Raw genomic sequence first — 12,241 nt, 5'->3', positions numbered from 1 at the left:
TCAGCCCCAGCCTTTTCCACCCCAGCTGTTCATAGGGGTGAGGACACGACCACCCCAGCCCTCTGTGGGGCTGTGTCCCTGGGCTCCGACGTGCTCTGATGGCAGCCTTCTCACCCACCTGGGACCTGGGCTTTGATTTCCTGATTAGCCAGAACAGCAGCCACAGTGACAACAGTAACAATAGCGTATCAAGCTTGTACTATCCATCAGAAATGCTCCTATTAGCTCTAACCTGTGCCCTCCTTGGCTACCCACAGCAGCCAGCAGCCACCCCCCCCAAACACCACTCTTCACACAATGAACCACCCTGCCACCTTAGTCCTCAGCCTGCCTGGTCGTCATCCCACCCAGACGGGATGTGCCAGCTCCCCCTACCCCTCACTGCAGCAGCCCCTTGATGTTCAAAGATTTAATAATTGGGGTTTTGACTATTTGGACGAGAGGCCCCCCCAAGCCCAAGATGCATGACATGCAACCGATGGTACGAATCTGAACAGACACTGGTGAGTCGGGGTGAGGAATTCGCCAGAGGAGCGTGGGAGAGGGGAGATGACAAGGGGATAAAGGGGGTCTAAGGTTGGGTCCTGATTTCACACAGACTCACAGTCCCAACTCATCAAGGAGAAGGGATAGGGAGGTTAAGCATGTCCTCCCAAAGTTCAGCAAGTGATGCTGGTTTTGGTGGGCTCAGGGGACATCACGGGAGGAGGAAGGTGGTTGCCATGGAGAGATGTGAAGGGTACCCAGGGGTTAGGGTGGTAGCATGAGTTGGTGAAGGTAGGGCTGGTGGAGACTAGAGGAATCAGCCAAAGGGGGCTGCAGCCTTGAGCCCGAGGGGGGCTCCTGACTGAGTCCATCGCCTGGACTTGTGGGCGTCAGGGAGCCATGAGAAGAATGTTATGTGCAACATCACGTAATGGCTTCATTAGAGGAAATGAATTAGTAAATGAGGGGCTTCATGGTGGGCATGCTCCGGGAAGGGTTTCCTCAGGACAGACAACTCAAAGGAGTGTGTTCTATGGGGCACTGATCCCGTGAGACGTCCTTGTGGTCAGTTAAGTCTGTGAAGACCACTAGGCTATCTCTTTCCTGTGGGAGCCTCACAACACACATTACTACATTAAAGGCTCTGAAAAGTCCTGCAGTAGCAGAATGTAACTTGTCTCACTTAGCATTTCCCACACTCATTTGGCCATGAAATTTTTTTTTAAAGTAACCCCATTAATATCCCTGGGAGGAACCCCAATCCACACTTTGGGAAGTGCTGATACAGAAGGATTGGCAAAACGTCTCTTGCAGACGTCAGGGGTCTTCTGTGTCGCCCTCCACCCGTCATATCACATCAGCCCCTGATCAGACCCGTGGAGCTCTTTGGCCCAACATCCTAGAGACATTCTCTGCAAGCCCGACTCCAGGCTCTGCCCTCGCCTGACCCCGCGCCACGGAAGTTTGCGGGGGAGGGGGAGACTTACAGGGGCAGGGGCGTTTGAAGGACATGTAATCCTTGGAGCAGAACAGCGGAGCCAGCCTGCCCACGTGTACAGCTCTGACTCCTCGAAGGAAAGGACTCTCCGCTCACCTGCAGAGACACAAACAGGCAGGTGATGGGGGCGCCCGGGTGGCACCCCGACCCTGCAGGCTGGGCACTCGTGTCCCCTGGGCTGTCAACCTCGGGGGAGAGGATGGTGACTTTGAGAGCATGTTTCCAGTCTGGGCGGGGGCCTGGGGGAGCTCTGGGCCGCGGAATATGGAGGGGCCGGCGCAGGGGTAGGGCACATTTGTACGGGGGTCCCCGTGGTGGGTGGAGGGGGGCATCTCTCTCCTGGGTGGACCCCTGAATGGGAATGAGAGATGCCACAGAGTTCTGTCTCATGAACCCATGAGATCCCACTGCCTCGGACAACCACAAGGGACCATGACATTCCAAGCATCTTATGACTATCGGGACTAGAAGGACCCTTAAAGATCAGCCCAATATTCTCATTTCACAGAAGGGGAAACTGAGGCCTGAAGAGGGTGAGGGGCCAGTTCAATATCCCACAGCTGGCTTTAGAAGGGTGTTCATAGATGCCTAGTTCAAACCATATTATTATTACTATTGTCCCAACGACTTTAAGAGAAGGATGCTCTATTCATTCTCATTTTATAAATAAGGAAGTTGAGGTTCAGAGAGGTTATGTAGCTTTTCCAAGGTCACACAGCTTCTAATTACAGGCTGGGACTAGAAGCCAGGTTTGTTTGACTCCAAAGCCCACACTGTCAGCCAGCACACTCCCTTAGAAGATACTTAACATGTTAAATTACTAACTCAGAAATGAAGGCCTAGAGGATGAAAATGTCTCTTCCCCAACTCCCCCCCACCCCTCAGATGAACTTGGTGTGATGTCTGTGGAGCAAGGGAGTACAGGTCACTCTAATCACCATCTGCAACGGAGGAAACATTTTCAGAAAGCAACCCATCCTCCCGTGCTGCTCAGGACCTGAGCTGCTTCAGTCCCCTCCTTAGCCCGAAAGGGACCGAGGCTGTGGGAACAGCAGGGAGACACAATTCTCATCTCCCAGGGAGTGTGGTCACTTGACTTCCAGAAGCCAAACTGCACCTTTGGGGTTGCTGGGCAAGGATCACGGATGGGGAGCCCCGAGGGCTCTTGCAGGAGAAAGCTGGCAGCTACCAGCCAACAGGAGAAAAGCCCGTCCCCTCCAGACCTCAGGAGGCAGACGGCTTCCCCGATGCCAGGGATGACATCATGGACAGAACTTTCCTGTAAGAGGCAGGCCAGAGGTTCCCATCCTTGTTTCCCCCAGGGGTCCCTTTTATTATATATTTTTTCCTCCAAATGGGTCTCATGTTTTGATGGGGCCCATTCACCAAACGGCACTGGCTAATAACTGGCTTTTCTATTTAATAACTGAGTCAAAGACCTATCTTTGGAGAGCCCGGCTCAGAAGTCCAGTCCCTGAGTGCTGATATCAGCTCTGCCGCTTCCTAGCAGTGTGACTTTGGGCAAAGCTCTTCACCTCTCTGAGCTGCAGTGTCTCCACCGGGGAAGCAAGGTAAGAACACGTCACCTGTTGTGAAACCCCCAGGGCTGGCCTGACATCCACTCTCAGTCCTCCTAGAAACCAACTCGAGAGCTGTGACGGGGGAAGTGAGGGTAGGCTGTGATCTCCCCAGGCCTGGTGGAGACGTCTCCCGGGTGTGGCAGGCTGTGTGGGGAACTGTGATTTCACACCAGAAAATTCACAAAAAAATCTCAGGACCTGGGATCTATGCTTTCTAAAAATACATGTGTGTACATGTGTCTGCGGTCACGTGTGTGGGTGTGCCCGTGTGCACCGTGGTTGCGTGCCAGTTATTAGCCAGTGCCGTTGCGTGCGCACCTGGAGGAGGATAAAGTGGGCTGACAGGTCATTTCTCACGTTGCTTCCAGAAAGATCTTCCTTAAAGGTAAAATGGATCACATCACTCCCTGGCTTAAAACCCTTCTGTAGCTCCCCAGTGCCCTCAGGAAAATGTCCTAGCTTCTACCCCAACCTCCACAGCCCTTGGGCTCTGCCTACCTCTCTAGTTACAACCAGGAACACCCCACAGAGATCTGACACCCTGGTGCTCCGGCTGGTCTGCTTCCTGGACTTCCTAACACTTGGGGGCTGTTCTCTCTCCCTGGCATGCTATTTCTTCCCTCTCCTCCTGGCAAATTCCTATTTAGCTGTCAACACACAGCTCAAGAAACCTCTTCAGTGAAGGCCACTGACTCCCGGAGACAGAACAGTCACTCTGGCTGTGCTTCCAGGACAACTACAGGTCTAGCTTGTTCTAGATTATTAGCTCCTTGATGGTAGGGAGGGCCCGTGGCCTCTGGTAACTCGCTCAGGATTGGGTACTGAGGGGACATTGAAATGTACGTGGAAAATCTAGAACAAATCCACCTTGGCCCGACGCTAACGCACGATTTCCATGCTGAGGCTGCCTTTTAACGATGCTCAACATCCTGAAGAGAAGGACGCCCGTGTAAACAGCTGAGGTGCTCCCCGACATCGTTGGCGACAATGACGCTGATGGTAGCTAGGGGTACCATTGCCCGCATTGTGTAACTCCATCAGCATTTCACACGCACCTTCCTCCAGCTGCATTCTCCCAGCATCCCTAGCTTGCATCGGTTTATTCAAACATTTACCAACCACCTACCCTTGGAATTTACCACCACAAAACCCTTGGAAAACACGAGGAGCGACTTTCTGGATCCTAAAACAGAATTCTCAACCTGTCTGTTTCCTCTTCCCCTCCCCCACTTGAGGATTTAGCGCGAAGACCGACCGGAAACCCATTTCCTGGTGGCATCAGACCCTCTGCTTGGGTGGAGCTTCTGTTGGGGTCATCCAGACAAGCTGGATGTCGAGTCTCCGTGTGAGCGAGTGCCCACCCCGGTCTCCCCACGTGTGCCCAGAGCTGCTGTAAGGATACAGTGGTGGGGGCAGTGGGTGGACAGGTCAGGCACAGACGGGCTGGAGATCCGGAGCAGGGACGTAGGGGTGGGGGTTGGGGAGAGGTCACGCCTGCCCCCGCCCGCCCCTCTCCGAGCCCAGCATCCGAGGCCAGGCGCGTTCCTGCCTGTGACTCATCTCCGACTGGACTGTCTGGCTACGAACTGGAGGGCGGGCGACGGTACCCCGAGGTGGCCGAACGGTGTGCGACAAGTCCACGTCACACCCACTCCGCATCACGTCCCACTCCCGGAATACCTCCACGCTGGGGTCCGCTGCGACACTCACACCTGGGCAGCTGAGGGTGTGGTTAAGGGGGGCAGCCCCGCGCTCAGGGGTCCTGGCACGGCGAGCCGGGCTCCGCGGAGGCGGCATGCAAGGGGCGGCTCGGCGCATGCGCGGCAGACAGAGGGGAGGGTTCAGCCTGCCGGCTGCAGACAGCGGACAGCGAGGGGCTGCAGGGGTGGGCTGGCCTGTGGGAGAGGCCACGTGATGTCCTGACGCCTGCGGAGCGCCAGCTCACCGCGGCCACGTACCGCGGGCTCATGGGATCGCAAAACAATCCCCCATTTTACAGATGACAACGTTGAAACTCAGAGACATTTAGGAAGCCCCGTGAGGTAGTGAGCTCCCTGCCCCAAGACTGCCCTTTGGAGGATTTTAAGCCAGGGAGCAACATAATCAGCTTTCATCCTTTTAGGAAGGTCTCCCTGGTCTCAGAGTAGAGGGTGGACCAGGTGCGGGAGGCAGGAGGCAGAAGGGCGGGGAGCATGGGAGGCTGAGGCCAGAGATGATGGGGCTCAATGAAGGCGATAGCGACGGAAGAAAAGGGCGAGAGGCTGCGTTCATTGGTTCACCAAGTATTTCTTGAAAGTCCTTTGTGTACCAGATTTTGGGTGTTGAGGATGGAGGGGTGGGGCAAACATTGACAGGCCTGTCCTCAGGGAGCTTCCTTGCTGGAGGTGGCAACACAACGTAATGGTCGAGTTGGTTAGGTAACAGCAAGGGAAGGACCAGAGGCAGAGTGTGGGCGGAGATGGAACACGTAGATGCGGCAGCTGCAGAGGCCTTGATGAGAAGGCGACCTATAAGCAAAGACCGAGGGAGGGCGCTGTCTGAGTGGAGAGCCCGGAGAAGGGGACTCTAGGTAGAGAGAGCAGAGCGTGCAAACGCCGCGCAGGAACATGCTGAGTGGGTCTGAGGAGCAGAGCGGGCTATGTCGGGGATCCTTAAGAAGCGGGACAGATGGGGCAGACGTAGAAGGCGAGAAGAGGGAGGACTCGAGGATGACTCGCTGTGTCTGCTTGGGAGATCGGGGGATGGTGGAGAAATGGGGCCCTTGCTGAGAAGGGGGAGGTGGTACTCCAGGTCTAGACAGCCCAGACAACGACTGCTTCCCTGTGGTGGCCACAGTGAATGCTCAGGGACTATTTACTGAATGAATGAATGATGCCATCTCACAGGGCTTCCAGGAGCCTGTGCATGTGGTTGCCCAGAACCTGAAGAAAGTGAGAAATTCCAGGGACTTTTCTTAGACACATTAATCTTGAAAGGGTTCCGTTGGAGGGCTAGGCAGAGGCTAACTCTAGGGGCTGCAGCTGGGGGTCCCCGGGGGAAAGAAAACCTTTCTCTTCTGAAGGAAGGTCTGGTGAGGCTGGGACCCAGCTGGTGACTTTTCCAAGGGAGAAGAACATTCCTTGGCAAGTGTGGATAAATGTCATTAAATATTTGTCATATGCTTGGATGATGGAATGAATGGACTCAGGAGTGGGGAAGAGAGAGAGAAGAGTGGCAGAGAGATGGGCAGGGGACAGAGGTTTGCAAACAGGTAACTTGGTCCCAATCTTAGAAAAGGGATCCAGGTGTGGGGCAGCCTCTGAGGCAAAGAGGCCTTGTGTCTCCATGCAACATCTGGCCACGTGTGTGTGCCCCTAGGCTGCTTGGGATGCACCTGGAGATTACTGGGTCTCCTGTTGCCTTAATTTACCTGGAGTAGCCCTCTACAGGATCAGCTGCCACCTCCTTCCCCACTGCCACCATGGCCCTAAGGAGACCCCATCAACCTCTAAGGCTTAATTTACTGTCTAACCACATAAACTAGTCCATCTGCAAACTGGCCAGAATGTCCTGACCAAGTGTGTGGAGAAGCCTGATTTAGGGCTCAGAAAACCCCCAGGGGACACTGACAAGCATTATTTATAGCAGTGAAACCTGGGAGGCAACCCCAGTGTTGAGCAATAAGAGAGGACAGGCTGAGCAAATTATGGCACACTCTTATAATGGAATATTATATAGCCATGAAATCCTGTTTTTAAAGAAATTTTAATAACATAGGGGAAGACTTTCAGTATAATGTTAAGAGGGAAAAAAACCAGTTATAAAAAAAAGCAGGTTATAGAACTCTGCATACAACAAGATCCTTATTTTGTGAAAGCAAAAATGACCCTTAGAGAAAACATATATACACAGAAAAAGATTAGAAATGAAAAAGCCTAAAGGATTCACAGATAGTGTGCTCTCTGGGCAGTGGTGGGCTAAAGGAGGATTTTTATGTTCTTTATATTTTTTACGATTTTCCAAATTTCCTACAATGAACATGTGTTACTTTCATAATCTAAGAAATCATGAAGATGAAGACTTGAAAAAATCTTTTGTGCTAACAAAGTAAAGAGTAATCAGGTGAAGAATCCAGTGGTAGTTAACTCATCACAAGTTTTTAAAGCTAATTTGATTGGTTTTGAACATGTCGTTTGTTACTGCAAAGATTTAAAAAAATTAACTTGTCTTTGAACTCACCTTACCGCTAAAGAGCTTTATTAAAATGTTAGGGAAATAATCGCCATTGTTTTTAACCTTCATCAAATTCTCCCTGGCACTTGAGCAAATCCTATTTGCCAAATTTTTGAGGGAACGGTTTTTGCCACGAACCTGAGTGTTTTATTTTCAGGCAAGCTATACACTTGGCAAAAATAATAACAATAATAGACCTTGTGTTTGTAAAACACTTTATAATCCGCAAAGCATGCTCAGTGCTGGGTACTACTCTAGGCTCTGGGAATATCGTGAGCGAGCAAAATGGTTCAAAGCCCCTTCTTTGGGGGCATTTATGTTCTATTAATGAGGGCAGACAATAAACAAATGAATAACATATATAGATGTTGGGGGTGATAAATACTACGGAGAAAAGTGGGGAGAAGAGGGCTAAGGAATAAATGGAGGGGCTGCTCTTTTAAATCAGTTTGATTACTTCTGAATAGAAAAAAATATGAACGTGTTTCCTAAAATTCTATAGCCCTTGGACAATGAACATATCGACATGAGACGACCGAAGCTATCCATGGAGGAATCATTCCTGTAACTAATTACATATCATCTAAGATACAATGTGCTAATTATCAATTTTACAAGCTCTTAAAATTCTGATGAGTCATAGTGATGTTTTAAGTATTCTATACCTAGTAAAGTCAGATAGCCCTGAATCGTTCTAAGCCTCAGTGTTCTCATCTGTAAAATGGGGACAATCATAGTACCTAAATCAGAGGGCTGCTGTCGGAATTCAAAGAGAAAATGCATATGCTTGGGAAGCAGCGTGTGTTCAATGCATCAGAATGCAGACACTGGGAGAGGGCCATTTGATATTGCCATATGTATCCTATATATTATTTCTTCACTCCTCACACCTGTACTGGGAGGTGTGTAATATTGTTCCTATCTTCAAGAGGAAATTGAAGTTCTGAGAGGTAAATCTCTTGCCCAGAATCACTGCTATAACCCAGTCCAGTCCAAGAAGCCATGCTCTCAGCCCAGAATTTTGTGTCAAGGGGCTCCAGAAGCCCTCCTGGCCTCAGTTTCTCCCTTTTGGAAGCTGAGAGTAGATTTACACCTTCCTGCCCCTTCCCCTGTGTTCTGAGCACTTCCAGGGCAAAGGCTTCAGGTAACAGGCCTCTGAGTGTCTGACCCATTATCCCCAAAGACGACAGCAATGCCCCATCAGCTGTTCCCTATCAGCTCTGCTTCAAATACTGTGTGAACCAGGAGACACAGACCTCCTAATTAGTTCCTGATTAACTCCTTTGGGAAGAAGAGGTGACTAGGGGCAGGCGGTAGGCTACAGAGGGAGAAAAGGAGAGCGAGTTTCTGTGTTGAAGGAGCCGCGAGGAGCCAGCCCATTCTCTGTCTCCCCAGGTCCCCACCGGGCAACATGTGGACAGACCCACCCCTCCTTTGCTCCCCGTTCTAGGCTGCTGGGCCACAGGCGGCCAGGATCAACACAGGTGTCCACAAGCTGGACCTTTCCTTTCTTCCCAACAACACTCCTGACGACCTACACCCTCCACGCCACCCCAAGGATCCCAGCATCCTCCCCTAGACACTGGGCCTCGCCTGCTCTGCTCTGGGTCTGAGGCCCCAGCTGCACAGACCAGCCACATCTCTTCCTGGGCCCTTCCAGCTCTGAAGCTCTAACCTCTCAGTCAGCCACTGGCTCCATTTCCTCCCAGAGGTTCATCACGTCTGGTGCCTCGTGGCTCAGTTGCCTAGACGAACACACCACAGTCAGCATGGGATCAGGGCTGGGATCCCTCAGACTCCTAGCTGTCTCCTTTCTCTGGTGGCTGCTCCCCTGCTGCTTTCCGCTGCCTGTCTCAACTGTCACCGCTGGAATGTCCAAGCCACCTGACTGCCTGATGGCTCCTCAGGGAAAGCAATCCTCCCCACACCCCCAAAGCCCCGAGTGGAGGGAAGTGTGGCGAGTGTGTGAGCAATACCTGGGGAGCCCTCCGCTGGGCCAGCAGACATCAGCCAAGGACCAAAGGAAAACAGCCAGTCAGATCGTCTTTTCCAACCCGGATGGAGACGGTGGGTAGGAAGGGGAGAGCTGGGGGAGGAGGGAACATCCGAGAAAGGGCAGGCCCTGAATTGCAATCAGATATCAACAAGGCCCTGGGGGATTCAAAGGGCTCCTTGGAGGGGGCTTGAGGGAGGGGGTCATGTTCCCACCACCTCAGGGGAACTCACTCTGACCCAGCATCTACTGGTGCTGGACTCTTCACAAAATGACACCTGTAGCCAACCTGAATTGAGTACTGGCTCAAGCACATTGCTAGCACCCCCACAGGCATCATCTCACTTAATCCTCCCAGCTCACCTTCCCCATGTATCAGATGGGGAAACTGAGGCCCAAGAGTGGTTAAGTGTCTTGCCTAAGGTCACACAGCTAGGAAGTCAGCCAAGCCAACCTTCTGGTTCCTAAGCCCTTAAACATTCTGCTCACAACAGCATCCTGCCTACCTGTCAGCGGGGAACACTGAGGCACAGGGAGGTGAAGTCACTTGTGCCACTAGAGCAGTCAGGATGTTTGAGGAGTGAGACCAGAGGAGGATCCTCAAGGTAGGTGTGCCCGTGGGACTGTGTGGATCAAGCCCAAGGACCAAGCTCCTGGAGCCCCTTCCTCTCACACCTGTCACTTGTTCCCGCCCCTTCCCAGCCTGGGCCTGGCCACCCTCGCTGGCAGCGACGTGGGATCAGGAGGGCCAATCTGGGTCCTCGCGCGCCAGCCTCTAGACCGCGGAGCCCGATGCAGAGAGAGGAAGGGCTGCGCGAGTCAGCCGGGGGTGGGGTGGGCACTACCAAGCTTCCCAGGGCGTTTGGGGAGGGGCGGCTGGGCCATTTGGCGCTGCGCAGCCAGCCAGAGCAGCGGCCTCGGACTCAGCCTCGGGTCCCACTTACCGCGCAAAGGAAAGTCTGCCCCAAAGAGGGACAAGGTGCGGCGGAGACGCGCCCCCTCCCACCCTTGGTGTCGAGACAGGCCACCGCGGCAGGCACTGGTGCGGGGGGCCTGGCCCTGGTGACCCGCCCGTCGGAGGGTCAAACTTCCTGGCTCACGGGTGGGGGGTGGATTCTAGCTTCAAACTCCACAAAACCCGGAGCCGCTTTCCTGTTCTATCTCCTGCCCAAAGTGTGTCCTAGTTTCCCCTTCTTGGGTAGGTTGTGCAAGGGTCCGCGAAACCGAGGGCGCGGGGCCGGGGAGTCTGTCTTAGGCCCCCTACACGGAGTGGATGCTCGTGTGGAACTCGAGGCAGGCAAGAAGCCGGGAGATCCCCGCTTCCCCGCGCCCGAGGGCGTGCTCAGGGGCAGCCTCGGCCCGCGCCTGTGCCCGCGGCCCGCCCGGGGGCGCGGGGCCGGGGGCAGCGGGAGTGCGCGGGACCCTGTTCCGAGCGCGCTGCGGTCCCACTCCGGACCGCGCGGCCACCCTGCCGGCACGCGGAGTGCCCCGGTAAGTGCGTGCGCCCGGGCCGCCGCAGCGCGCGGGGGCGGGGGCCGGGACCCCCGCCCCGACCCTCCCCCGCGCCGCCCGGCCCCACGCCCCTTACTCGGCTTGGCTGCCTCGCTCCACTCCGTGCGCCGCACTGCCGGCTCCAGCTTCGGCTCCAGCTCGAGTTCCCGCTCAGGCTCCGGCTCCTGCTCCCGCTCCGGTTCCCGCTCGGATGCCGCTGCGCTCGGGCTCGGGCGTCGCGGGGGGCGCGCCGCTCCGCCTCGGTCCGCTCGGCGCGCAGGGGCGGGGCGGGGAGGGCGAGGCCGGGCTGGCCGCGCCGACCCACTGCCCGCGATCCGGGCCGGCCCTGCCCTGCCGCAGCCCCGCCCGGCCGCCCGCCGGCCCCGCGCCGCCGCCCACGCCACCGCCGCCCGCTCCGGCCCCCTGGCGGCGGCGCACCTCCGGGGCCTCCGCGGCGCTGGGCGGCCGCCAGGGTCCTTCCCGAGATGGGGGACGCGGGCAGGGGGAGGGCCGAGCCGCGCCCCTCTGCGCTCAGCCAGCCCGACACCCACACGGCGGCAGGCGGGGCAGGCGCGCGAGGAGGCCGGGAGATGCGGGGAGGCCAGCGCGCCAGCCGGACGTGTGAGGACAGACAGGCGGGAGCAGAGAAGGACAGACAGACATGTGCAGAGAAGGGAGGACAAACGAAAGATATGTGTAGGGAAGGACAGCCAGGCAGGTTGGTCAGAGGCACGGCTGGGCACTCGGGCCGGGGAACCCTGTCACGGCCACTGGGAGGGGCAGACCAGCCTAGCGGGGGCCTCCTGCTCCCAGTTGTCGGCAGGTGAGTTCTGGGGCGCATGGGGATGTCCGCTAGGAGCCTTCCTCTCCTGAGCCGCCCGCGTGCCTCTTTCCTTCACCTGTCACTCCACCTTGTGCCCTCTGTACCCACCTTCCCCCAAAACTCAGGCACAGATCCCGGCGCTGGCAGGTGCATGCCTGCCCCAATGAGATGCCCGGCTCGGAGGAGAGCTCCTGGCTTCCAGGACCTGCTCGGTTCGCACCCTACTTTGGGGCCTCGCACAAACCCAGCCCATTGCCCAGGGCTCCCTTTCTTCCTTACAAGAGAGCTCCTGTGTGTTGCACACCCGCTATGTTGTGGTGCTCTACACTTATCTGTGGAATCATTTATTTGATTTTCCCTATTAATAATCTTCCCTATTCCCTATTTTCCTCGCAACGGAGACCCTTGGGGGCCTGCACAGAGCATGCACTCTAAATTTCATGAATTAATTAATGATAAACTTTCTTGGTAACTCCCTCCTAACCCCCATGTTGTTGATGCCAGCTGGAAAGTGGTTCTCAAAAGTGAAACCCGATGACAAAGAGCTGCCCATGTTGCTGATGAAACTTGGGGAGCAGAGGAGCCGTGGGGATGGCATGGAAGAGAAGCGAGGCAGCCATTGGCATTGCTGGGAGGGTGGGGGCAGAGCGGGCTCTGGT

At 55.3% G+C, this 12,241-nt stretch overlaps 1 protein-coding gene across 9 annotated transcripts in view; it reads right to left on the bottom strand.

The window, feature by feature from the left end:
- BEAN1 (brain expressed associated with NEDD4 1) overlaps positions 1–11,008 on the bottom strand; it is a 39,777-nt gene extending 28,769 nt beyond the window's left edge. For 4 of the 9 annotated variants that reach the window (XM_005608306.4, XM_023637121.2, XM_014738450.3 and 1 more), the window contains exons 1-2: positions 4,744–4,927; positions 1,473–1,579 (exon numbers count right to left, since the gene is read on the bottom strand). In XM_005608306.4, coding sequence (XP_005608363.1) covers positions 1,473–1,497 — 25 coding nt within the window. In that variant the 5' untranslated portion in view covers positions 1,498–1,579; positions 4,744–4,927. Of the gene's footprint in view, positions 1–1,472; positions 1,580–4,743; positions 4,928–10,856 lie in introns of those variants that run through there. The other 5 variants (XM_023637120.2, XM_070261904.1, XM_023637122.2 and 2 more) reach the window with 4 other exon arrangements.
- Between the last annotated feature and the right edge of the window lie 1,233 nt (positions 11,009–12,241).

This window comes from Equus caballus, chromosome 3 (assembly GCF_041296265.1).
Source record: "Equus caballus isolate H_3958 breed thoroughbred chromosome 3, TB-T2T, whole genome shotgun sequence".
In the NCBI taxonomy this organism is placed as follows: domain Eukaryota; kingdom Metazoa; phylum Chordata; class Mammalia; order Perissodactyla; family Equidae; genus Equus; species Equus caballus.
The sequence above is the reverse complement of the archived record's forward strand: the minus strand, read 5'-3'. Positions and strand labels throughout refer to the sequence as shown.